We start from the raw sequence: 27,025 nt of genomic DNA, 5'->3' as shown, positions 1-27,025 counted from the left end.
GGGTAACTACGTAACAATACCAACATTAATTTGAAAATATGACAATGATCAGCACCATACTAATACATTAATTGTCTCCATCCAAACTTCTAAAGTCTAAAACTGGTGATTTTAAACTTCTGATGTCGTTTGCCATTGCTAGTCTAATAAAAATAAACCCTGGAAACCTCTGACGTCATCTCATCGCGACTTGGGAAAACGAAAACAGCCAAACATCAATGTTTCGTACCAACAAAAAAACATTTGAGGTCAATAAATGCAGTGTTCAAACGACGGAATATATCAGAAAAATGCACACATACGCTTGAAGAGATTCTCAATGTTTCCGATCGCCAAATAGGACTATTGTTCTCGAGGTTCTGCTGCTGGTAAGTGAATAAACGCTTTATAAGAGCTGTACCACAAACAAACTATAGTAGCTTTTATTCTCCCTAGCATTTGCCTTCCTGGTATAAATACCCTTTTCGATCTACATATGTATTCCCTTCTGCATTGCGGATAAGGGAATACACATGCGGTACAGGTACTATGTATAAATGTCCATCCATCCATTTTCTACCGCTTGTCCCTTTCGGGGTCGCTGGAGCCTATCTCGGCTGCATTAAATAGCATGTTAGATAATGTAATTGTTTCGTATTTTCTTCCAGTAGCCTCTACTATATATCGTTCTCCCCCCCCCCGCTGCTAATTTGGCTTTTTGTGCCATCCATTTGCCTTTTTAAAGCATTACATGGATTCAATTCTTTAAGATGTCAAACTTCCATCCATCCATCCATCCATTTTCTACCGCTTATTCCCTTTGGGGTCGCGGGGGGCGCTGGAGCCTATCTCAGCTACAATCGGGCGGAAGGCGGGTACACCCTGGACAAGTCGCCATCTCATCGCAGGGCTGTCAATAAACTTCTCAATCAAAATACACTTTTTGATTGGGTGTATTTGCGCAAGCATCACCTACTGCACGGTGGCGCAGGGGTTAGTGCATGTGCCTCACAATACGAAGGTCCTGAGTAGTCCTGAGTTCAATCCCGGGCTCGGGATCTTTCTGTGTGGAGTTTGCATGTTCTCCCTGTGACTGCGTGAGTTCCCTCCGGGTACTCCGGCTTCCTCCCACCTCCAAAAAGACATGCACCTGGGGATAGGTTGATTGGTAACACTAAATTGGCCCTATTGTGTGAATGTGAGTGGGAATGTTGTCTATTTGTGTCGGCCCTGCGATGAAGTGGCGACTTGTCCAGGGTGTACCCCGCCTTCCGCTCATGTGCAGCTGAGATAGGCTCCAACGACCCCCGCAACCCCGAACGGGACAAAGCGGTAGAAAATGGATGGACACCTACTGTAAATATATCTCAGTAATAGTGTTTAATAGGATAAATACGGTATATTGGGCAACAATTAGGACAGATTATTGTAATTTTAAAATATCCTTATTTCACCTTGCACTTTGACCCAAGCATCACTTCTGTCAGCATGCTCTTATTGTGAAGCTGACCTGGTCCACCTTTGTGACACCTGACCTTAGCACGACAGTATGAGCTCCAGGCTGTGCAAGACCTGCGGGGGGGTCGACATCGATGTGGACCAGGCTCGGGGCAGCGCAGTGTGCACCAGCTGTGGTTCGGTTCTAGAGGACAACATCATCGTCTCAGAGGTCCAGTTTGTAGAGGGAAGTGGAGGCGTGTCCTCTGCTGTGGGACAGTTTGTGTCTACTGATGGTGAGTGTTTCTTAAAAATGAAAAACTCTGCAAATGCTGAAAGTGTTTTGAAAAGGTGACATGTCACAATATGCAACACTAGCACATTTTTCAATTTGATGTGTGGGGGGGCTCAGTGGTTCCAACCATGATCGACCAAAAAAAACAAAACAAAAAAAGCGACAGACATGCGAAATCCAACAAATCAGCTTTTATTAGATCAGCGTTCTGAGGAGGTATAATTTGTTTATGCCGCTCTCACAATACCACGGTGAATACTGGCCAAGTACTGACCAGACACTCCGTGACAATCATGCACACCAGTGGTCTTCAAGTCTAAACCGGTCCCATCAGGACCTACGAAAGAACGCGTGGATCCAATGTTCCTTTCAGTGTTTAACGCTTTGCTGCTCTTGATAGGGAAGTTAATGGCTGGTACTTTGCCAGACATATGGTCTGATTGCAAGAATCTGAGGTCATGTCCAAGTGTAGGGCGAGAGGATATTTGAATGTCTTTTTTCAAGGTCAAAGGTTTTCCCCCACTGTATGGTGTGTTTGCCATGTGTTGCACCACACGCTGCTGCTGTTGTTTTTCTTGTTGAAGAAACAGGTTTGTATGTTCAGGGAGTTTTGGTGTCTGGTGCTTTTTGCTGTTGGCAACCATTGGACCAGAGTCAAGGAAAGGACTGTATCTTGGTGAAAGAGTGGCTTTCGGGCTAAGGTTTTCAGAAGTTAATCTTCTTGGAGGTTTAACTCTGATGTTTTGTACTTCAAACTTTCTTTCAATTGACCCAGTTTCCTGTGGTTTGATGTCAACTATTGTTACATTAGAAATATTGTTCACCGAATGGTTATCGACCTTGATGGGGGTTTGGATGAATCCTGAAGGAATTTGAAGTACTGGATGTTCATAATGAATTTCAGGAGTGTAGCCTGGTCTCTTTTCCAGGTGGTAATTTACTAATCTCCTAGAGGGACTGTAAGGCTGTTGTCTCTCACTGGGTTCCTTCTTTCTATTCCGGCTATGTTCAGTTGGCTTCATAAAGCTAATTTGGTCAAGAGGCAACCAGTGGTGCAGCAGACTTGAGCCTTTCACTCTGTTCACATCTGACATTAACTCATCCACTTTGGAAATTCTGTCAGAGGAGAGACTGGCGACAGAGTCGTTGTACATGTATTTTCCTGAAGGAGCTGCAATGTGCCTATTAAACTGAGGAAGGTTGAACTTTATATGAAACTGCTGGTTTTGGCCTTCTGGTATTGTGATTAAATTGCTAGGTCTAGGTTTGAGCCAAGGTGTGACATCAGGTATGGGCTCAACTCTTTTTGCATCACGGGGTTGGTTGGGGTCTTCAACTGGTTCTGGTTGGCCGTTTGGTGCAGTTCCAGGAAGTTGACGTGAACAGTCATGGGTGGGGTCCGGATTTATTGAATCTGTGGGAAATTTAAGATAAATTTAGAGATTTAGTTTTTTTTTTTTTTTTTTTTTTTTTTTTTTTTTTTTTTTTTAAACGGATCGGAGACCGGCTGATGAGCCTAGACAATCTTGTGTGTGAAGCAGCAGTATCAAACTATGCCAACATTAGCTGTTCAGCAGAAAAAGAAAGTGAGAGACTTTCTTGCATTACCACCAGATTCTCTGCAGGCAATCAAGATACAGTAATAGAGACCATCGTAACTTCCGGTAAAGATTTATGCCCACACACACCTCTTTATTTCTTACAGTGGCAGATCTAAGATTAAGAATTTTTTTGTCCATCATAAAGCAGGCAATCACTGGATTGCATTTATAAATGAACATGCTTAAATGAAACAGAATGATTAAGGAAGTTGTTTGAAATCTTCCCACGTGGGGCATAGTCCCCTTAATGTAATTGATCGTGGCAGCTCGCCACAGCAAAATAAAAAAACGCCACACCTTAAGTGGTTTTTACCTGGTAAATGTAATATAGCCCCGAGAAGAAGTTACACTAAGTGTAACATTCTTTTAAACTTTTGCCAATCTTATGCTTACAAACAGCACAGTTCCAACACTTATTTCCTCCATGCACAAACGTCTCCGTGCTTCACTCCCAGACACACAACACTTACTCATTCCCTGGCAAAAACTGTTCACGATCATGGGAACAAAAACAGTCACTACACAAACTTTAACACCAGGGGTTCATTACAGTATGAAAATATAGCCTATTTTGTGCGCTGGTGATGTTGGTCCCCCCACCTTGTCCAAATCTCAAAGTTGTTCTATTGGTTTGTGCTGCAAACTTTTTTGGTCTAACTATTATAGTATTTAAGTTAATGTTTGAATATTTTATAACCAGACCCTCACCTTGTCAAAACCTCCACAAACCAGTACCAATTGTTTGTCCTACAAAAATGTTTGGTGAATCTACCAGTTTAAGTTAATGTTTAATGTTAACGTGTTAACATTTTAATCATAACTAGACTCCAACTATGTCAAAATCTCCCCAAACTTGTCCCATCTATTTGTGCCACAACATTTTTTTGGTTTTAACTTTTATACTTTAAGTTACCGTTTTGTCACTTGTTCAAATAATGCATGAGTTTGCAGTGATCATTTCGTTAAAGGTTTGACATACTTAACGGTTTTTATTACCCATTTAAATATCTTAACATTTGTATATCTTAACATTTGTATTTCTTAAACACGTGTTAGCTAGTTTCTGCAGGACCACCAGACAGTCGCCACTACTGCTGCATGCCAACACTCGCTCTTCTAACTCTTCCACTGACTCAAAGGAGCACACACGCTACTCAAGACTAGTGTGGTTGCGCCGTCTTGCTGTGGATTCTCTGCATGAAGTGAGACGAAAAACTAATATCTTGATATATCAACTCGATAAAACTTGTCTTTAATTTTGTTGGTTTCAATGCAGACGTAGGACCATCCTGACACTTCCAATGGGTCCGTTTAATGAGTAGCTTCCCAAACTAGTCTGTAGTGTTCAATATCTTATACACTACCACCATCTAGTGTCTCAAATCTGCAACTACCTTCAAATCATCTCACCTGGCTATCAGACACTCCACTGATAATTGCACCCTTGGTAAGTTGGAAATGGTTTTACTGCATTTATTGGCAGGCTTAAATAGGTAATAAAATGTATCATTTATCGATACCAATATAAAAAAAACATTGTGATATACTTTTTGGCCATACCGCCCAGCCCTATTTTTAATAAAAACGTGACTAAGGATTAAAGAAGGAAGAAGCTTCCATCCATCCATTTTCTACCGCTTATTCTTAAATACCATGTACAATAATTAGCAACAATTGACAGAGCAAAACAAGATATGTTAATACTAATTAACAGTTTCAATGTACCATTTTTTAGCCTTTTTAAAGAAAATAAGATTCTCAGCAAATTATACAAAGCGCTTTTTTATATACCGGTAATACATTTTTGGTTCTCAATTGTGTCACAGTAGGCTATAATATAGGGTATTGTTAATTTAGTAAAAACACGCCTCGATGGGACTAAAAAAGTTTGTATTCACTGATTGGGCGGCCAATAGATGGAGCAGGCATTTGATGAGAATGGTGCCTGGTTGTGGGATTGGCCACAGAAAGATGAACCTGGGGCCGAATTTATCAAGCGTCTTAGAGTGCCATTTTACACTTAAGTCCTGAGAATTTGCGAAATGTAGTCCTACTCTCAAACTTAAGAATAAAAGCTGTTTATCAACTTTAAGTCTAAGAATCACTCCTACTCTCCACGATATTTAAGAGACCTTTAGAGGTGTCCTAAGTGGTTAGGAGTTGCCAGCGGGGGATGGCACTGAGGCGAGAGAGACGTGCGCGAACGTTCAGGGAGCGGAAGGATGTCCTGGCTTTGTTTGATGATGAGCAGCTGATCAAACGGTATCGTTTAGACAGAGCGGGTATTATTTTTGTCACAGATTTAATAAGGGCCCTCATCTCATCAGCAGCATCACGCAGCAGAGCTTTCACAGCAGAACTAAAGGTCATCACAATGCTTCGATATCTCGCCACTGGGAAAATGAATTGGAAAGAAAAGGAAACATTTATTTTTGATTCATTGCCAATATTGTTTGTTTGTATTATTTTGTAGTTTGTCAAAATATACACTCCCATTGTCCACTTAAATATTTCTAAGATATTTCTTTATTCTTAGACAAGGGATTCCCTTCCGTGATTGGTCATTTCTAAGGACACAGAAATGAAGTCACCTAAAATTCCGTTTACGGCACATAGTAATGTCGTAATTCAGCTCTGAGTGTGACACTTAAGATTCAGTCCTACACTTCGCTGAAAGTGTGAGTAAGACGCTTGATAACTAACTTTTAAGTGCAGCTTTCAGCGAAGAATTTCTTTACTCATAAGTCAACTCTCAGCAGACTTCTTAGGAGTAATTCTAAGACGCTTGATAAATATGGCCCCTGGCCCGGTGATAGGCTTAGAAAGATGGACTCCGGAGCGCTTCAGGGGAGGCTCAAAGGCTACTTTGCACAACTGCTGCCCCAGATCTTTGAAAGCAGTACTGTCAAGTGCTCAAAAAAAGTGCACACTTCCAGCCTTTATTACGATTATGAATCTGTTTTTATGCCAAATATATTACGACAATCTGTTTGAGAATCGTGTTTAATCTGTAATTGATTTGGAATCAAATCACCAATAATCATAATCAAAATTGTGAGTTGTCAGAAGATTCACATCCTTAATATTCACCCCTATTTTTCACTTGAATAGTACTTTGCCATTTGCAGCGATGTAACGTTGCTGTACACGTAAACTTATTACAGTTCATGTTTAAACTGTTTAATTTACAAACTTGCAATTGAAACTTGATGGTGGAGCAACACACATTTGTTTTTTGTTTTACTATTGTAGTTAAGCATTAGAGTAAATGACTAATGAAAAAAAGTGAGTGTTTACATTAGTGACTTGATAAACATTTAGTTGTAATAACATCGTCAAAAGATTAAACTCTGATCGGAAGCTAAAAATGCTCGTCAAGACATTTAATTGACAAAAAAAGTAAACAGTTTACTATGAATGTACTTGCCTGTAAGACTTCCAAAGACTTTGGTTGAACCAAAGCCAGGAGTTTCTGATTTGAAGACCCGATCCGCTGTCAGTCTGTCGATTCCACTGAGTGGATAGAAGCACCTGACAGTTAACCTGTAAACAGATTATTTTTTGGTCAAGATTTGTGCGATTACAACTCTCCAAAATAAACCAACAGATTAAGTGCCCATGGTGCTTAGTGGTTCCTTACTTAAACTGAGAATCTCTGGATATGAAAGTACGTCCATCTGCAAAAAGCTGTCTGTCATGAAGGATCTCATTCTCGTAAACCACAAAAGAATCTCCAACCTGTTGAATGAGGGTTCCAGTTATGACATAAATTGTGTCTACAACAACTTTTTGTACATAACTCATATCCATTCAAAATATGTTCTTAAGGTTGAGGACCTGAGTGACGCATGCACGCACAGCATTCAGGCAGTGGTTGCGTTCCATTTGGGTTCATGGTTCACAGTCACTCCCATAGATTATTAATACTATACAAAAAGTATAAAGACATGTGCAAACAATTGTTTGTAGTTCGTAGTAGTGATTAGTAATTTTTTTAAAGTAAACTAATCATGTCAAGCGTGAAGCAGAGGCTTCTGGTGGCAGTGCATCAAAGAAAAGCAAAGTGAAAGTAAAATCACAAAATTCAGCATTGATTGCATGGCCAGTCCAAGTTGGTCAAAAGCAAAAAACGTAAAGAGATAAATATGGTATCTTTCAACATGTAAATAGGCTTGGCCCCAATGAAATTGACCGCATTAACGAAGTAGCATAGTATTGTTACTATGTTGAGACTTCCTCTTCAATAAAATAAATCTCTCCCTTCCCTGTAATATGCAAGAAAACCACAGGAATAAAAGGGAGTTCTATATTACAGTACCTTTTCATTTATTGTAGTTCATCTTTTAGGTCCATGTGTTCTTCGTACAGTGTGACTTTAGGTTTTTACATTAAAACGTGACTTAAATTGTAGTCATAAAACAGACGTTTGACAGAATGACCTGCTCCTGGTCCGTATTTGTGACGATGCAGACAAATGTGAAGTATTTTCAAATATACTGAAAATGTACAGATGTCTAGCTTGTTAACTGCTCTGAGGATGCTGGGAGTTCAACTAGTGACAGACATTTTTACTCTGACAGTGGTTTCAAATTTGGATTTCGGGTTACCTGCTGTGAATTAAATTGTTTACCTTGTCAAATGCTACAAATTGTCAGAAACTGATTTTAAAACAAAGTCTATTTAAAGGATGTCAAATTGTACCGAAGTCCTGGTCCCACACGAGTCCAGCTTGAACTCAAAAAGGACCCGACTGATGTCAATCTGTTTGGGTCTACAAGTGCGATCTAATAGACTGGTTCCTTCAGGCTGCATTGTGGGCCAGGTGGACCTTGGGGTTGTCACCACAGTCATGGTGCCATCTGTAGAACAGACTGCAACAAAGGTGCAAAATTAGTCCAACATGAAATCATCTTTGTTTCATCAAAACTGATTGAGAAGTTGTGGGCCTCGCTTACCGATCATGTCTTCGGTTTTGAAAAGGCAGCGTTTGGCTGTGGAAGTCTGAACCTCCAGAGTTCTGGCATTTCGGAGAACCAGCTTAAATGTCCCATGAAAGTTAGATAGGTTGATGTCCTGTAAACAAGGCAAAAACTAATAAAAAAATATCAGGTTCTTGTAGAAATGTTACTACACGACCTCAGTTTGATCATTTGAATCCTTGCAACTAACTAGTTTCAGGAGTAGGAATGTGTATCGTTTACATTTGAACAGATAACCAAAATCGGTACTTTTGACTACGCCGGTGATTTAACGGAACCCCAAATTTCTTAATGCTTGTTACCTAAATGGAAAGCAAACCATAAAGATGCACAGAAATAAAAATTATTGGTTGAAACCACGAATGAGGAAACCATGGCCGAAAACTGGAAAATGATATTACCAGTTTATATAATTTGAGCATTTATGGTTGCATATTAACCTCGCCAAAGTTAAGTCATTGAAATTGCAAATGAATATTTATCCTTCAAAGATTAAGTCACAATTATGAAAATATTTTCCACTGGTATTACAATTTAAAATAATGTACAGGCCAAATACTGAATGGTGCCACAGACGTAGTCGATGCAATCAGGGGTACTTTTGTTTACTATGCAGTTATCACATAATCTAGGTAGGGCCCTATATCGCTTTTTCCTAATTAAATTTTCCCCCCCAGAGGCAGTTACAATTTCTGCCAAAGTCAGTTATTGTTTCCAAATTCAGTTGAATTTAGATGTTGCGCACAGCACTGTTGATGGTTTAAGTTTATTTAGAACATGCAGACAGTTACTATGATACAAATATTTTATATACTTTCGTTTTCTCTTTAAATGTCTGAAAAGTACAAAGAAGCAGAATTTATCCAATCCTAGCCGCCCTCCATTTCACAGCAATTTCTAACATTTCTTTACTTCCTGTTCTCATCTTGTAACAATTTAAATCAATGAGTAATAAATACAACCGTTCTCTTAAATAGTTAAATATGTTTGTATAAACAATGAAATGAATAAGATTATCTCATTCGTGTCATTGTGAAGGCTGAAAGTGTAGGAAAAGAAAGAAAAAAGATTGCAAGTTACGACTGCTGTCCTGTCTTGACACTAGTGGTGTCATTCACAACACAAGCAGATGATGTGTTGCAGGAGTGTGGATTGTCCTGGCTCCCATTTGCTTTGTAGTTTGTTTGCAGACTGTTTCTAGCGGCCAACTCATTTACTTTGGGAGGGGGGCGGTTGAGTGTTTTTGGGGACGAATGAACGTCCCACACATGATTTTCCCAGACAAATGTTCCTTCTTATGACAGCATTTCACTCACATGTCAATTTCCATAATATTCCCCGTTTAACAGGAGATTGTTTTTATTGACCAATTCTGTGACTTTGTCCGCAATTCTGTTAATGCAAAAATAAGGCCCCAATCAGGATCTGGATATCAGGGGATTAAACCGGACATGGAGAATGTCTTCAGAGAAGATCCCCCTCTTGATAGTTCCACATTGTGCAGATCGCCATCTGCGTTGGATTTATAGAAATGAGTTCACATCGCACGGATGTTGCCGCCACTCCAGACAAGATTGTGCTTCCTGCTTACATTAGAACAGTGGTTCTTAACCTTGTTGGAGGTACCGAACCCCACCAGTTTCATATGCGCATTCACCGAACCCTTCTTTAGTGAAAAAAAAAATTTAAAAACTTTTTTTTTTTAAATGTTTCAAATTCAAGACAAAGTTATGTTTTTTCCACTGGTGCACAAAATGAACCGTGCATGAACATCACAACAAATTACACACATGCAAATCGGTGTGACTTCTGCTGTTGCCGTATCCATAATACGCCGATAGGGAGAAGTTTTTATTTACACGATGAGTCAGGTGTGTCTTGACCTCAGCATCTGAGGCTCCACCGAACCCCTGAGACCCACTCACTGAACCCCTAGGTTCGATCGAACCCAGGTTAAGAACCACTGCATTAGAACATCTGGTTTCCACTGTGTTTCATTAAGTCTTTGAACGGAAAGCCGAAAATGCAACCCGTGGCCATTTGACTAAAAAGTTGGTGCATCACTAATTTAATTTCCTTTTTACTTTTACGACATTTTATGTTAGTGCAGTGCGATTTTAACAAACTACTATCAGGCTCGTTTGCTGTGTTTTTCTTATAACTTGGTGGTTTTGAGGTGCTTTGTTCCATTTTAACACTTTTGTTCTTCCTGCCGTGTCTTCAGGTGTTAAGATATGTGTTCAAGTTGCTATTCACTACTTGTTGGCATGTTTTGCAGATAGTTTGTAGGTGTCGGACCTTAAATCCAAATCAAAGCCAAACGAAAGGAATTCCTCCTCCCTCTTTTTATCCCACCAATTCCTCTTCGGATTTAGTTTGTTTAGCTTGCATTGTGCTACAGCCATGCTCCGCTGGCTCTCACGCACAACGTATCAGTGCCGTAAAGTTATTTCACGTGACAAATGCTGCCTCAAAGCAGCAGTACCAGCTCAGACGTTAAAATTACGATCCAGAGAACTATTTTATGATGGACATTTGTAGGTCTTCCTACGATTAATATTGCACAGCACTAGTTTAAGTTTAACAGACTAGTAAACTAAATAAGTCTATATAAAATACATTACATAAGTCTATATAAAATACATTACATTTAAGGCCCTGCGATGAGGTGGCGACTTGTCCAGGGTGTACACCGCCTTCCGCCCGATTGTAGCTGAGATAGGCTCCAGCAACCCCGAAGGGATTAAGCGGTAGAAAATTGATGGATGGATACATTTAAGAAATGATCACGACTAATTGTCATATTGCAACAAAAGCAGCAGTAGTACAGAATTTAGAATGCAAAAAACAAACTTGCACCTGTGTTACGTTGATGCTCACATGCAGTTCAATATTTAGACTCTGCTTTCTTACAAAGACGTTACTTGCACATTGTCACCACCAAGCCCTTATTGCAAATTGCCGAGGAATAATTCATTTAGCACTTAAATGAGACACTGATAGCTACTATTCCATACTAGTACCAGTATGGAACAATTTCAGTACGCAGCTCTATTCAGGAAGTAGTAGAAACTGGACTACATTGCCTGTCACTTACTTCATAGGTGTATCCTATTGAAAAAACTGGAACCAACAGGATGGTTTTATGTCCGTCACGGAGGAGTTTGTATCCCCTTTGAGCTGCCAGTTGTGACGTCAGTGGCTCATTGTCAACGCCCACCTCCCAGAGTGACTCGTCTTGAGGGGGTGTGACGACACTGAAGAGGATTCCTCGGTCAGAACACTGAGCGGTGATCTCCGGTGGGACTTGAGTAAAACATCCAGTATGAAAACATTGTGTGTAATGAACTTGTAGACATGTCCTTACATGCACTGAAGACCTGAGCTGTGACAAATGTGTGATGATAGTAGGAGTCTTTCTGAGGCATGATGGTCAAAGTGAAGTTGACATCGATGGAGTACTGGACCACACTTTCGCCCACATACTGTTGGAAAACATTGGTAAAGAACATTTTCCCATGTTACCATATTGGAACTAGCTGAAGATTCCAATTATGCCAGGTTTGAGTTTTAAAACCTTCTCTAAAATAAGTTCTTACCATCCTCTGAACGACAGCTTCTGAAAATGGAGTTTGGAGTTTATAAGCTCGACTGCCATTAAGGTGAACGACAGGAGTGATGACAGTTTCTCGTTCGTTTGTCTCCAACAACTTATTTTTCCCATTGATGTAAACTTCCTCTAAAATGACATCTCTGGGAATATTTCCCAGGTAGATGATGAACACTTGCTCATCCGTGGCTGTCTCTAGATAGAAACATACAAGCAGTGTTTTCCACAATCAAGAACCATTTACTTCAAGTGATATAGCAAATGTTTCAAAATATTTTAGGAATGCTCTAGCTAGACTTAAAAACAGAATTTGGAGACTTACGGTCGAGGCTGAAGGGTGGACGGCAGAGCAGTGGCGTGTCAAGCACTCTGTGGATTCTATGTTTAGTATCAACACTGCTGCCATCTTGATAGGTCACTGAGAACAAATGCTCGTACAGAAGAGAGATCATAAATTTCTCCTTGTACATGTTGTCTACCACCAAACTCTGTTTTTAAATAGATAAAAAAGCAACATCCAGAGGCAGCAAAATGTTTTCATACATTTGGTACTAGTCTGAAATTTGGATTTACTTTACCTTTCTGTAGCCACCCTCAGCCCCAAAGGGTACCAAAATTTGAACCAGATGTTCTTGCTGAGCCAGACGGAAACCTCTAGCAGCAGCACTAGGCTCATCCAGCATCACTCCTTCCACACCCAGACTATGGTCCAGGTGTTTGAATGAAACGTGTTCCTCAAGCAGAGGCCTTAGCACTCTGGGGATGTCCCAGACCAGCTGAGTTCCATCAAAAGAACTAGAATCTGAAGAATTTAACCATAAGTTCAATGTACCATTCAGCATGCTCACCTGCCTATTTTATAGGGGTTTTTTTGTTTAGTTTTTTTTTTTTTTTTTTTAAAGGACATACTGACAGTGCAGGCCATGGACATGTCAATAATCATCACCATCAGCTGCTGCTTGTAGAACAGAGACACACGGACAACTTCCATTGGTACACCATCTACCTGAAGAGGGAGAACTGGCACTACATTAACATGATCTAATGTTCATGTAACTGCTGTAACAATGGTTCACTTCTACCAGCTGCTTGATAAAGTCCAGTCAGCAAGCATTGTGACGTTATGCTCATATAGGATATTGGGTTCACGGTGACAAGACTAACAAATTTCCAGCACAGGCGCTGTGTAGCGTAGTAGAGTTGGTACGATTCTAAGGACTGTCAGGAGTTTTCCCAAGGGGCCCAGAAACCCCAACAATGCCAAAGTTCTTAAAACTATAACAAGGTACATGAATGGACAAGGAAACATTTAATTTGGCTGAGTCTAAACAATGCAAGTGCACTTTAAAGTATTTAATAACTTTACATGCACGACCTACGGATATGAGCTTTTAACCGGTGAACTTGTTTCCACAAATTAAATGAAAAATTATAAAAGATAAAATGATAAGTTGAGTTTTGCGCAGCTGTCAAGTGTGTATCAATGATTCGGCTGTTTTCTCTAATCTCAGGGCTGCTGCAGCCGGATCTTGCCGTTTGAGGAAGCAACGTGTGTGTCTGGGGTGCTTTTCCGTTGCATCTTGCCTTGACATTAGCTGCTTCTCCTTGGACATACGCACGGTGCGTTGGCTGAACGCAGATGGAGAACAGCCACGTGTATACCCCGCCTGAGCAGTTGTACAAAACTTAGTTGAAATATGGAACATTATTGCCCTCACTGTAGGATTGCGCAATATCAACAAAACATGAAATTATATAAATGTGGTGTACAAGATATTAACCAGTCCACTCGCGATAATGCATAGTATACTATTGACACAACCTAGCCGTGTCCCACAAATTGACATCGCCTAGCTGCAAAGCATCGTCAATTTAATGTAGCGACCTTACAGAGGTGACTACTGGCCAGCTCGCGCAGCTAAAGTGTCTCCTATAGTACAAAGCTGCTCAAAGTTAGCAATCCTCTCATCCATGGTGGCAAAAAAATTACATTCCTGCAGAGTGTCACAGTCTTAGTATCACTGGAGGACGAGGAATAGCTAAGCATGCAACATCTCGAGCAAGAGACAGGAGACACGAAGCCATGTTAACTGTTAAACTGGCTTAAATGTAAAGTAGCTAAAAAGATTAAGTGCTTAGTACACCAACAAGTCTAGCTGGAACAGGTCACAGCGTGAGTAACCAGCGATGAACAGGAAATTAGCAAATTGATTCTTAGTCTAGAGATTAAAAATGGCGAGAGAGAAAAAAACGAAATGATGCAATACATATAGCACACATCTGCAAACAAAGACTAAGCCTTTGCAACCTGTTTTGAAATGTTTTTGTAAATTATAATAAACAAAAAACCTGCTGTAGTGACTAGGGCTGCAATTGACTGTTTTGAGAGTTGTCAGATCATGAAGCGTAGACCTATTTAGTGGCTCTAATTTAGCCATCGGTTTATAAATTTAATGATATATTTTTAGGCACGTGTCAGAAATATTTTATGTAAACTGTGATGCTCATTAGGCTGTTAAAAATAAACGTATATCATGGGTTTCAGATCAGGGGATTTAATTGTGGTTTGTGCAGCCCTTCGAAGCACTAGTGATAACGGCTATATCAAACTTTGAAATGCTGATAAAAAATATTTTATGGAAAATGGCAACAACAAAACACCAAAGTTAGGGCTTTTTTGTGATGAGTTTAGAAAGCTGCACAGGTGTATAGGCAAAGTTTAGCTGGTGGGTTTTGGTTAAAATGGTAGTTAAAGCCATTTTTTACACAACTCCGTTAGCTCGCTAACAAGCTACATCTTACAGAGGAGTATCAGAGACCGCATCCTGCAGATGTCAGACATGCCTCTACTTTAAAAGGGAAACTGCACTTTTCTTGGAATTTTGTCTCATTCACATCCTTGTGAGATAAGCACATTTTTCTTTTTTTTCATTCATTTAACTGAACGTAAAAATTAAAGTCAGCCAATAATGGAGGAAGTACAGAAGTCGCTCTTTTCTGCCTATAAAGCACTATAAAAACATCCAAACACCTCCAGCAAGGTTTTATTAATAATTTGTAAGTATATGTAATGTAGTGGCAAAGAAATTCATAACATGTAATATTTACATATTTTGATCTTTTTAAGCATACAGGGCAGCATTAATTTACTGGATGCATCAGTCGCTATTTTCTACAACATTACTAATCATGACAGACTTCATGAGGGGCAAACAAATCACTGTGGGATGCCTGCTTTCACTAGGATGCCAACTAATGGAATGTTCAAACCTTGCAGTTTAGATTAATTAATCATAATCTATGCAAAGGGTTAAAAAAAAAAGAAAAGCTGGTGCCGCAAACAAGCGTCTCTTACCATCTGCGGCTATAAGTCGAATTTCACAGATGACCAAATTCTGTTTATGTCTGCAACCTTTTTCTATTTAGGTGACAGGCATGATTTATAACGTGGAATTAACTTTCACCAGCTAACAGGCAATCATGAGCAGCAGCCCAGTATGTAAACACTGCAGCTGCACAAGCACATTTAGTAGTTAGCATTTTTAGATCATGGAACAGCTGAAAAATAGTTTTTCTGCTAGCCATCTAGAATGAGCACATTACAAATTTGTATGCAAAAAAGAACATGTGTTCTTGTCTCATAAGAAATGTGAATGATTGGCAAAATAAAAAAAATAAAAAAATACAGTTCCCCTTTAAGTGCCCCCACAACAGACGTGCTGCCATGAAAAGCAAGGTTCTCTTTGCAAGTTAAGGTTTCGTGTGTTTGCTGTGTTTAGTTCTCAATCGCAGTGTTTATTGCAATGGCGTGGCCAACTTTCTCTTCCTGTTGCTCGGCGGTCAACGGTCTCGTTAGTTTCTGTTCGGAAAAACAAGCGATGACGTCACTATTATTGACAAAGGAATTTGTCTGCGATAAATTTTGTAGTTTGTTAGCTTCAAAATATATACCATAATAGATTTTAGGCCATCCTTTAAATGTCAAGCACACCTGTTAACCTGCAACAATCCCTATATTTTTAAACCTAAATATAGTTAAGAGCCCAAATATTGGTCCAAGTCAGCCTTATTAGCAGATGTATTTATAATATATTTTTATCTATATGCTTGACTGAGCTTCCACTACTGCTGACTACTAGATGCATGTTCTTGACCAACCTCAGTTCTTGACTACCTACCGTGACCAACTGTGCCTCTGCAGCTTTGTACGGGGATCGAAGCACCGCTCTCTTGGCAGTCAGGGTCAAACTATAACCTCTACTCATTGACTCCATGATTGACATGGAAGTCAGTTGTCCGTCACCCTGCAGGAACATCAACTCAGAAGCTGAGCTTACCATCTTCTGAGCCTGAAGCAAGGAAAACAAAAATGTTAAATGTAGTAAGCAGGATTAGCTTGAGCCGATCCCATTTTCTCCACTGAGACCAATAATATTCTAACTATTATTGTGCACTGGAATTCTGGGACGTCACGCTCGTCCAACTGAAGATTTAAACCAGGTCAAACGTGAAACACCTATTTGTGGCATTCATATATTTGTACAAGTAGACAAAACCAATACAAAATAAAAGGTTCTTTGTCAAACTACACAATACCTTGCTGCTATAAGCTGAATGGCTAACTATAAAAACAGGGGGCGCTGTGGGGTCACAGGTCAAATGGAAATGTCTTTTTCAGACCTTTGAACACAAGCCTTTATTATACTTGCGAATCTAGCAAGATTGTCTTGTTGCATCCTTCGATGAATGCTGATCCCGAGTTACCTGGGACAAGGCCGCCTGCCACTCATGTCTTGTTTGGCCTGGCTGAGCTTCACATGAACCTTCTCGCTGCACATTCACCTGAAGGGACATCACATTAAATTATGTATTTGAGCGGATTAAGGAAAAAATAAAGTAAATACAATGTTCTCACCTCCATGTAGTCTTCCTCACATACTATCTCTCTGTGAATCCATCTTAAACCAGAACACAAGGCTGAAACTGGTCGGATGATCCAATCAGAACCACCATCACTCAGCATCACATTAATTTTAAAGGTGAACGATTGATCATCCTGAACAAAAAAAAAAAACTTTACAGATTGATTACAACACTCTGAATATTGATGGGGCGGAGTTACGTGGACGCGTGTAAAGCAAGAGTAATAAGAAGCTCTGAAAGTGGTGTATCCATCCGCCTTAAAGGTGCTGATGGTATAACCACAGCGTGAGGCCACCTGTGCGCTGATGGCGTGGACACCATTGTGATCTATTACAAAGGAGGAGGTCACAAGGTCAGCTTTGGACTCAAACTCACTGGCGGTGAACGTGTAACTAACCTACGGCCTCAAACCGGACCATCCATCTGGAGGTCACATGAATCCACAGATAACGATCCCTACAGGCCCACTCCACTAGTGTTAGAGGGGAGAAAACAGGTCAAAGGTCACCAGTAGTAATGGGTCCGGCAACACCGATGCATCGGCGCATGAGTCGAGCTCAGAGCAAAACCCTGTGTCGGTGCGCGTACCGCTTTTAGAAAGTCACGTGACCGATCATGAGCTGTTTTGGTCACGTGACCGATACGCGAACTGTCTCGCACTGGCGCCTCCTCTGTGCCCTGTGAGCGGGTCTTTTCTACAGCCGGAGAAATAATAACTAAGAAGAGAAATCGTCTAAAATGTAATACGTCGGAAAAAACTTTATTTTTATTTTTATATATATATATAAAAATGTGTAAAAAAATCAAATTAAAAAAATTCCCAGTCCACAATCATCCACAACACGTTCTTAGATTTCCATGTTATGATACATGTTCACATTATTTATTGACTGTATCTAAAAAAAGATAAAAATATATTTTTATTTAAATGAAGATATGAAATAATCCTAAATGAAATACAATGACTTGGTTTATATTATTGTATATACTAGGGCAGGGGTCACCAACGCGGTGCCCGCGGTCACCAGGTAGCCCGTAAGGACCAGATCAGTTGCCCGCTGGCCTGTTCTAAAAATAGCTCAAAGAGCAGCACTTACCAGTGAGCTGCCTCTATTTTTTAAATTTCATTTATTTACTAGCAAGCTGGTCTCGCTTTGCTCGACATTTTTAATTCTAAAAGAGACAAAACTCAAATAGAATTTGAAAATGCAAGAAAATATTTTAAAGACTTGGTCTTCACTTGGAATAAGCGGTAGAAAATGGATGGATGGATGGGTCTTCACTTGTTTAAATAAATTCATTTATTTTTTTACTTTGCTTCTTATTACTTTTAGAAATACAATTTTAGAGAAAAAATACAACCTTAAAAATGATTTTAGGATTTTTAAACAAATATACCTTTTTACCTTTTAAATTTCTTCCTCTTCTTTCCTGACAATTTAAATCAATGTTCAAGTATTTTTTTTTTTTTTTATTATTGTAAAGTATAATAAATATTTTAGCTTCTGGTTTTTCGACGAAGAATATTTGTGAAATATTTCTTCAAACTTACTATGATTAAAATTCAAAAAAATTATTCTGGCAAATCTAGAAAATCTGTAGAATCAAAATTAAATCTTATTTCAAAGTATTTTGAATTTCTTTTAAAATTTTTGTTCTGGAAAATCCAGAAGAAATACTGATTTGTCTTTGTTAGAAATATAGCTTGGTCCAATTTGTTAAATATTCTAACAAAGTGCAGATTGGATTTTAACCGATTTAAAACATGTCATCAAAATTCTAAAATGTATCTTAATCAGGAAAAATTACTAATGATGTTCCATAAATTCTTTTTTTAATTTTTTCAAAAAGATTCAAATTAGCTAGTTTTTCTCTTCTTTTTGTTGGTTGAATTTTGAATTTAAAATTTTTATTTTTATTTTTTTCGTGTTTTCTCCTCTTTTAAATCGTTCAATTAAGTGTTTTTTTCATCATTTATTCTCTACAAAAAACGTTCCGTAAAAGGAAAAAAAAAATGTACGATGGAATGACAGAAATACCCATTTTTTTATATATATAAATTTATTTATTTAGCTATTCTTGTTTAAATCACACTTACGTGTAACTTACAAATGACAATATATTTATTTATTTAAGTGTGTATCAAACTGGTAGCCCTTCGCATTAATCAGTACCCAAGAAGTAGTTTTTGGTTTCAAAAAGGTTGGTGACCCCTGTACTGGGGCATAAAATCAGTGTCAGTTGAGTCGGTCCATAGGTTGCCTGTAGGGATTTTTAATGTCCAGCAGATGTCAGTATTTAGTGACACAGTATCGAGTACAGTTTTGCAATGTGTCGAAACGCTTCATGACGCCTCATCAACCCATCACTAGTCACCAGGAAAGTAACTGAAAATGCAATTGTACCACAGAAGCAGTAATAAATTGGATTACCTTCAATTGTTGCACAGGTAAAGAAGAGAAAGGTGAGTCTAAAAAAAAAATAGACCAAAGCATTGAGGTATTACTTTTAAAAAACGGTTTAGTTCAACTCACCCAACAAAGACCTCAACTGTCCTCATCTTGAAATGAATTGCTAAACTTGTCTGAGTGACAAAGCAATGCTTTTATCTGCGCAGCCAGGTGAGGTAATTAGCAGGCTGCACACCTGTGAGCCATTGTCTGATTCTAACTTCAACTTTCTAACAAAAAAAAATGTTGGTCAATTCTTATCAGCTTCATAATTTTTCACATCTACACGTGTCAACAACTGACTCTAACATGACATTTTTTCCCATTTACACATTGTGTGTGTGTCTTTGTGTGCGTGTGTGTTTGTGTCTCAGGTCCTGTAAAAACTCCTCTGCTTGGTTCTGGTTTCCACACCAGTGTAGGTAAAGAGTCGAGAGCACAGACACTGCAAAGTGGTGAGCATTTTTGGGACTTCATAATTTTTAATGACTTTAACACTAAGCACTCACCTTTTTGTATGTGTGTGTGCGTGTGTGTGTGTGTGTGTGTGTTTGCACGTGTCTTTAGGGAGACGTCAGATCCATCACTTAGGCAACCAGCTGCAGCTCAACCAGCACTGTCTGGACACAGCATTCAATTTCTTTAAGATGGTTGTCAGCAGGCACTTGACACGTGGACGTAAAACAGAACACGTCATCGCTGCCTGCCTCTACCTGGTGTGTCGCACTGAAGGAACACCACGTATCCCATAATGCTGCATGTTTTTTTGTGAGTGTGTGTTTGTGTGTGTGTTTCTTTAACTACTCATCAGACATGTTGCTGGACCTGAGTGACCTGCTGCAGGTAGAACCACATGATAATGTACAGTAGTTAGAAGAAAAATAAGAAATATATTAAGAAATGTTCGTTTTTTTGTGATGTGTTCAGGTGAATGTCTACATCCTGGGGAAAACGTATTTGCTATTGGCTCGTGAACTCTGCATCAATGCTCCTGCCATTGGTGAGAAATGTTGTTTAAGTTTATGTATTAATTCTTTCTATATTAAAGCAATATGTTATTAATTACTGTTTTATGTATTTTATGTTGTTATATGTATGCACTATGTTAATATTTAATGTTGTATGTATTACATGTTGTTATATTTATGCATTATGTTATGTACTGTTTCATAATGATGCAATGTTATTTACTGTTTTATGTAATGAATGTAATTGTGAATGCTGTCTGTCTATCTGTGTTGGCCCTGTGATGAGGTGGCGACTTGTGCAGGGTGTACTCCGCCTTCCGCCCATGTGCCGCGACCCCATAAGAGACAAGCGGTAGAAAATGGATGAATGTATTATATGTTCTTATATCAATGCAATATGTTATTATTTACTGTTTTTGTATTTAATGTTGTTATATTTATGCAATATGTTATTTACTGTTTTGTGTATTATGTTATTATTTACTGTTTTATGTATTATATGTTCTTATATGTATGCGATATTTTATTATTTGCAGTTTTAAGTATTATGTTGTATTTATTTAATATGTTATTATTTACTGTTTTATTTTTTATATGTTCTTATATTTATGCAATATGTTATTATTTACTGTTTAATGCAGGGCTCCCCAAACTTTTTGACTCGGGGGCCGCATTGGGTTAAAAGAATTTGGCCGAGGGCCGGGCTGTATGTGTGTGTGTGTGTGTGTGTGTGTGTATATATATATATATATTTTTTTATATATATATATATATATATATATATATATATATATATATATATATATATATCCATCCATTTTTTACCGCTTATTCCTTTCGGGGTTGCGGGGGGCGCTGGAGCCTATCTCAGCTACAATCGGGCAGAAGGCAGGGTACACCCTGGACAAGTCGCCACCTCATCGCACTATATATATGTATGTATGTATGTATGTATGTATATATATATATGTATATATATATATATATATATTCCAAGTGCGATGATGTCACGTTATCGATGGGAAAATGCATTTTTAGACAATATAAATTTCCCGAGGAGACACCGAGAGTAACAAGCGGTCGAAAATGGATTAGAAAGGACAGATTTAAAAAAAAAAATTAATAACAATTTTTTTTTTTTTGGGGGACTTCCCGCGGGCTGAATTTTGGGGACCCCTGGTTTAATGTATAATATGTTATTTACAGTTTTATATATTATATATTAGTCACAGTTTTATGTATTGTATGTTATATTTATGCAATATGTTATAATCTATGTTCTTGCTCTGAACATTCTGCATTTCGGAAACCCGTTTGGAGAAGAAGCGCCTCGTCTTTCAATCAATCAATGTCCACCACCCCCTCATTTCAGATCCATGTCTGCTAATTCCTCGCTTCGCTCACATGTTGGAGTTCGGGGCAAAGACTCATGATGTTTCCATGACGGCTCTTCGTCTGGTTCAAAGGATGAAGAGGGACTGGATGCACACGGGACGCCGTCCGTCTGGACTCTGTGGTGCCGGTACAAACCCAAACAAAGCGCCCCGCAAGACCTACGCAGTTAAGTCTTCAGTTGTCTTCCTGTTTGTCTTCAGCGCTACTCGTGGCGGCCCGCATGCACAAGTTCCGTCGTACAGTGAAGGACGTAATCGGGGTGGTGAAAGTTTGTCAGGCCACTCTGCGGAAGAGGTGAGAATTTCTAGCTCTGACTTGTCAACGTAAGGGTCACGGTCCTCCTTGAGACAGCTGCCCTTTTCTTGCAGGTTAACAGAGTTTGAGGACACGCCCACCAGTCAGCTGACCATTGATGAGTTCATGAAGGTGGATCTCGAGCAGGAATGTGACCCCCCCTCTTTTACCGCCTCCCTGTACAAGACCAAGATGCAGCAGGTAGAACCCATCATCAGCTTCATCATCAAACAATGGCCTTCACACTTGTGTTCTTCTGCAGCTGCAGCAAGAGCTGACCAAGAAGCTAGATGAGGTTCAAGGTCAGATCCAAATTCTGTCAATGTGACCCTGTAGTCCTTATGACCGTTGACTGTCCTTCCATCAGGAGAGATCAGCTGTTTCCAAGACCAGATTGAAAGCCAGCTGGAGAAATGCCAACCTAAACTAAAAGGAGTTTATGCCGCCTATGTTAACAAAACAGGTGGGCGTCTATCAGCAGATTCTCTCAACCTACAAATAAGAACTGACAATAACTTTTTTTGCAGACCTTCAAGAGGAAATGACAAATGACCTGAAGGAGCTGGAGGTTGAAGATTGTGACTTCCAAACTGCCACCCAGCACCTTACGCAGGACTTCCTGTGCCAGGTGATGCAAGACGAGGACAGGCTGTGCAAAAACGACCAGGACGTTGGTAATCCCAGGCCGGGCACCGAAGACGAACAAGCTCGGCAGCAGGCCCCTTCTGTTAGCATCATCCTAGAAAGTGCTGCCGCTTTGGACCTCCAGCAAACATTCCAGGTCTTTAGCAAGTCCCAAATAGAAGTCACAACATCAGGTGAGATGATGAATGGCTTTGATCTACATCGTCATTTTGCCTCAATCGAATGCAACCCACACAAGAAAACCTAAATTGGTGTCTGTCCCTCTTTTACAAAAGCGGACGAGAATTCGGAGAGTGGAGATTTGGATCTGGACGGTATTGATGAACAGGAAATGGATAAGGTCAGTTGGTCAATAAGATTATTGCTTGCAGGTTGTCTGCTTGCTCATGTAGTCCTCTTCAGTACATCCTGAGTGACAAGGAGGTCCAAGTGAAGACCCAACTGTGGATGCAGCAGAACCAAGAATACCTGCAAGAGCAGAAAGGTCCTCAGATGCACAAAAGCAAGTGATCAATACATATCAAATACTGATTGTTGGTTTGTTTTCCAGAGAAAGAAGAAAGAATTAAAAAAGAGAAAGAGCAGGGGACCTACAAAGAAAAGGTTGGTTATTGGCTGGCGTTCATGTTGGGATGGAACTGGCCTTTCCCCTTTTTGCAGCCCAACAGGTGCAAGAAGAAGAAGGAGAGCCTCCAGTCGTCCACAGCAGGCGAGGCTATCAAGAAGATGCTGGAGAAGAAGAAAATCTCTACTAAGATCAACTATGATGTCCTCAAAGACCTCAACAGTGGGGAGACCGGAAGTGGAGGGGGCAGCAGCCCTGAAACGACCACCCCCAAACCTTCCGCCAGACCTGCACGAAAAAGACTCAGCCGCCGCAAGAAGACGGGTAATAACACTGTTGGGGACCTGGCCGCTACTGCTACTATGATGGGGAAGCGGTGAGTCCACAGACCACTGACTATGTTGATATGATAATATATTCCACCTTACCTTCCTCTGTTTTTTCAGGCTTGGTCCCCTCTTCTGTGGGCCCCCTAAAAAAAAAAACATGTCGCAGGTAGGTCCAACTTTTGTATCCACACAAAAACGGGACTGATGATTTGACCTCTTAGGTGGAAGAGGCTGTTTCCATGACAACAGCTTTGACAACTCTCAAACCAGAGTCCGACTGCACTCCTATTCTAGACAAGGGCGACAACGAGGAGTGTGTCAGCGCCCTGCAGCTTGTTGGACGTCAGTGTGAGCTTTTACTGTGAAAGGGAGCTTTGGGGACTCATTAAGTCATTCTTGCTTTGTGTGTCTTAGATTTTGGCTGCGAAGACCATGAAGACCACGAAGACCACGAAGATGATGAGCACCTTTTTTAATTGTTTAAAATTATTTTATACTTCAAAATATGAAAATGCAAGAGTCAAAGATTCTTTATTGTCAAATTTTTTATACATAAAAGACTTAAGGTAGAATCGAGATGGCGCGTCTCTCTATACTCCAAGCTCAGGGAGAGAATGGCTGCTGTATCCACATTCACAAACAGTTTGTCATTTCATAATGACACATCAAAGAGACGCCATTTTGTCTTTACAAAACAAAACTCAAGTCCAGATAGGGAAAAAACAGCACTGACTCATTTTTTTCTTCAATGAAGTCCCCATGATTGACAAGAGTCCCTCGTCCCTGTCCCCAGTCCTCCCCGACCCCCTGGTTGGCTCTGCAGGAGCTGGATTTTTAGGCCCTCAGTCTCTCCCACTCCGAGCCACACCAGAGAGCCTCAGCCGGTTGATCTCCTCCTCCAAGTACTCCTGGACCAGCTCCTGCTTGGTCATGTTCTGCAGGCTCTACACGTAGTACATCTCGTATGTCAAACAAATATGTCAACATTTTTTTTACACGTTTTAAAGTTAACTTGTAAATATTACCATCGCAGCAGCAAATACATTGTAGGAGAAACAACAAGCTGTCTTTTTCTCAGCTCCATCACATATTTAGGACCAGCTTTTTCACTCTCATCCATACGATCTACTGCGGAAGAACAATCTCCGCCCTCCATTTAGGCAGAAGACTTAGCGTTATCTTCCGCCTCCGGTGGCCAGGACAAATCCACCACAGCGTCTCAGGTTCAACAGCAACATAGACAGTGAAACGGTTGCTGCAGAGAAGCTGGTTCACTTCCTTGAGCAAGGCAGTGAATCCCCAAACTGCTCAAGAGTGAAACCCCCTCTCAAATCCTCTCGTCTCTAACATGATGAAGACAAGATCACCGACATCATGGCATTTCCTCCGAAAAACATTTTAGGGAACATTCCCAAATACATCTGAAGCTCTTCTTGTGGACTCGGCCACATTCTCCGGACATATATGTTTGTTTGAGGGTCTGAAAGTAGAAGCAGTTTTAAGCCTCTTCACCATCTGGTGTCCTTGCTGCACCAGGGTTGGGTCAACAGTGGCAAAATGGTCTGCTCAAGAATTCCAGAGTGTCCTCAAACGCAACATCACAATCTTGATATTAGTAATGGATTAGAGTAATAAAATGCTTTACAGTGATAACCGAGAACCATATTCTTTCATACAGTGATGGTGGAAAAATACACTTGTAGCCACATCTGCCGTGAGGTAGACTGGCAGGACAACCCTCCAGTTGTTACGTGAACACACAAGAAGAAACTTAATGAACAACTGTGACCTCACCAACTGTGTGAACTCTCAGTGATGCAATTAGGTGTACAGGCGCAATTGGAGCTGTCAAGCTCTCAGCGTGTAGTTTGCTCATGAACTTTTTAGGATTGTTTAATGTTGTCACTGGTTGGCACATCGAAAATAAGGTACTTATTTGGGAATGAGTCTCGAATGGTGTCTGATGATGATCTAAGGTTAGGGGAAACTAAAATTAGAACGAACTTTGGCTATGGGACCCACACCCTTGCTGTATCAGTAATATAAAAATCGTTATACAAACAAATTCACCAACATGTGAGACCATCTACCTGTCAGCCGATGAACAACATCCTCCTGATTACTATTTGCCTGATGCTAGGTGGAGACATTCACCCTTGTTCGGGGCCACAACAGTCAATCAACAAACAGAAGGCAGCTATGCTAGCGGAGCCTCGAAGCGAGGGTAACTTTCTTCACCCACAGAGCACATCTGCTACAGAGGCCGCGAACCAGACGAGCGTTTCAGAGGTGATTGATGTCAATGCCGATCCTTCGATAGGTCCCGGGGCTAGAGGCGGGTTAAGTGGTTAGCAAGTTGGACGGCGTGCACGACGTTGTGGACCGAGTCTGTTTGCGGCTGTGAATGAAAGGCAGACTGGAACCTCCATACTGCAATCATCAAACACTGCTCACTTCTTCCCAATTGTAACTCGAAAATTAATGAATCCGGGAATTGTGAAAAATAGGAAACTTAGTTTTTTTAGAACGGTCAATCAGGACAGTCTGGGATCATATTGCCAAACCGAAAGGACTGTTAGGAGGACACCTGAATGCAAGAAGCTTAATTCCTAAAATGGACAAATATATTTACCTCCAAGAACACTTAAATCTGGATTATCTCAGCATTTCTGAGACTTGGCTTAACCTCTTAAGGCCCAAGCTGTTTGTTTCCATGCTTTTTTTTTTATTTCTCTTTGCTATCTGGGCCTATTGAACCCTAATTAGAATAAAAACTAAGAATCATCTTTTGATATCAGGGGAGGGGGGGGGGACACGGTGCCGTTCACCTCTACCACCTGTTCCCTCCCCTCCAAGTAAGATTGCATCCAGCTCGATGAGGTTTTGTCAAATCCGATTGCTCTGAGCTTATCCAACAGTATAGCGTGTGTAAATGAGGGAGGGTTTTTGGGGGGGTTGGTGCACTAATTGTAAGTGTATCTTGTGTTTTTTATGTTGATTTAATAAAAAATAAATGTATTTTATTATTTTTTTTAATTTCTTGTGCGGCCCGGTGCCAATCGATCCACGGACCGGTACCGGGCCGCGGCCCGGTGGTTGGGGACCACTGTTCTAAGCGTTAGATTATGTCAGATAATACGTCAGAATTACAAATATAACCTATTTACCTGTTAAATTGTTGTACCAAAGGTAACCACAAGGGAGCAGAAGTCAAGTGTACAAATGTGGACAACAGCCGTTTGGGTAAAGTGTTTTTACCATGAAATAATACACATAAACCAATGTAATTTGGGCAAATTTGTTCATTCGTTATTGTATATGTTTTGTTCAATTATATCCAGACAGGTATGTTATTTTTTTATTTGTTTGACTGTCATCAGAAGATTATTTTTCTCCTTCAGAGGTAAACATTATGTGGTAACGTTATCTTATACTAGCACACTTGTCTGAACTTTAAAACAACAACATTTATGGTGCAGTTTAGCCCAACTGTGTCAAACTTACTAAGCGAAAAAATCAAGAATTAATCATAGCGACTAACTAATAACGGGTCAA

The 27,025-nt window shown here is 40.0% G+C and overlaps 2 protein-coding genes across 5 annotated transcripts; one reads left to right on the top strand and one right to left on the bottom strand.

Annotated features, from left to right (window-relative positions):
* The first annotated feature begins 203 nt into the window (after positions 1-203).
* On the top strand, positions 204-26,392 carry brf1b (BRF1 general transcription factor IIIB subunit b). Of its 3 annotated transcripts, none has more exons than XM_061929900.1 (19): positions 204-368; positions 1,520-1,712; positions 19,649-19,729; positions 19,842-20,015; positions 20,086-20,117; positions 20,202-20,274; positions 21,615-21,764; positions 21,838-21,931; positions 22,006-22,132; positions 22,194-22,233; positions 22,299-22,394; positions 22,459-22,749; positions 22,852-22,916; positions 22,979-23,060; positions 23,127-23,179; positions 23,237-23,517; positions 23,588-23,636; positions 23,692-23,812; positions 23,885-26,392. In XM_061929900.1, the coding sequence occupies exons 2-19, from the start codon at positions 1,529-1,531 to the stop codon at positions 23,944-23,946; spliced, it is 2,055 nt and encodes a 684-aa protein (XP_061785884.1). In that variant the 5' UTR covers positions 204-368; positions 1,520-1,528; the 3' UTR covers positions 23,947-26,392. The 3 variants fall into 3 exon arrangements, with proteins under 3 accessions (XP_061785884.1, XP_061785883.1, XP_061785885.1); XM_061929899.1 differs by having other exon boundaries at positions 23,692-23,818; XM_061929901.1 differs by lacking the exons at positions 204-368; positions 1,520-1,712 and adding an exon at positions 19,453-19,519 and having other exon boundaries at positions 23,692-23,818.
* Positions 1,888-19,431, bottom strand: LOC133576573 (uncharacterized). 2 transcript variants are annotated; one of them, XM_061929897.2, is made up of 18 exons: positions 19,359-19,431; positions 19,257-19,294; positions 17,222-17,296; positions 17,024-17,151; positions 16,817-16,957; positions 16,666-16,743; positions 16,080-16,250; positions 12,811-12,907; positions 12,480-12,703; positions 12,224-12,389; positions 11,891-12,096; positions 11,659-11,776; positions 11,389-11,597; positions 8,268-8,385; positions 8,014-8,183; positions 6,953-7,050; positions 6,740-6,855; positions 1,888-3,125 (listed from the first exon to the last, which is right to left on the bottom strand). In XM_061929897.2, exons 1-18 carry the CDS (start codon positions 19,382-19,384, stop codon positions 1,939-1,941), a joined length of 3,366 nt encoding a protein of 1,121 aa, XP_061785881.1. In that variant the 5' UTR covers positions 19,385-19,431; the 3' UTR covers positions 1,888-1,938. The 2 variants fall into 2 exon arrangements, with proteins under 2 accessions (XP_061785881.1, XP_061785882.1); XM_061929898.1 differs by lacking the exons at positions 17,024-17,151; positions 17,222-17,296 and having other exon boundaries at positions 19,359-19,413.
* Positions 26,393-27,025: the final 633 nt, after the last annotated feature.

This window comes from Nerophis lumbriciformis, linkage group LG34, assembly GCF_033978685.3.
Source record: "Nerophis lumbriciformis linkage group LG34, RoL_Nlum_v2.1, whole genome shotgun sequence".
Taxonomy (NCBI): Eukaryota; Metazoa; Chordata; class Actinopteri; order Syngnathiformes; family Syngnathidae; genus Nerophis; species Nerophis lumbriciformis.
The sequence above is the reverse complement of the archived record's forward strand: the minus strand, read 5'-3'. Positions and strand labels throughout refer to the sequence as shown.

What these genes read in the sequence shown, in the direction of transcription:
- LOC133576573 (XM_061929897.2), bottom strand. Translation starts at nt 19,384, where the DNA reads ATGAGGACAGTTGAGGTCTTTGTTGG. An exon ending in TACCTGTGCAACAATTGAAG is followed by an intron (nt 17,297 to 19,256) that starts GTAATCCAATTT and finishes CTCTAACACTAG; the next exon opens with TGGAGTGGGCCTGTAGGGAT. An exon ending in AGTCTTTGGAAGTCTTACAG is followed by an intron (nt 3,126 to 6,739) that starts GCAAGTACATTC and finishes AATTTCCCACAG; the next exon opens with ATTCAATAAATCCGGACCCC.
- brf1b (XM_061929899.1), top strand. Translation starts at nt 1,529, where the DNA reads ATGAGCTCCAGGCTGTGCAAGACCTGCGGGGGGGTCGACATCGATGTG. An exon ending in ACCTGAGTGACCTGCTGCAG is followed by an intron (nt 20,118 to 20,201) that starts GTAGAACCACAT and finishes TGATGTGTTCAG; the next exon opens with GTGAATGTCTACATCCTGGG. An exon ending in GTCTGGACTCTGTGGTGCCG is followed by an intron (nt 21,765 to 21,837) that starts GTACAAACCCAA and finishes GTTTGTCTTCAG; the next exon opens with CGCTACTCGTGGCGGCCCGC.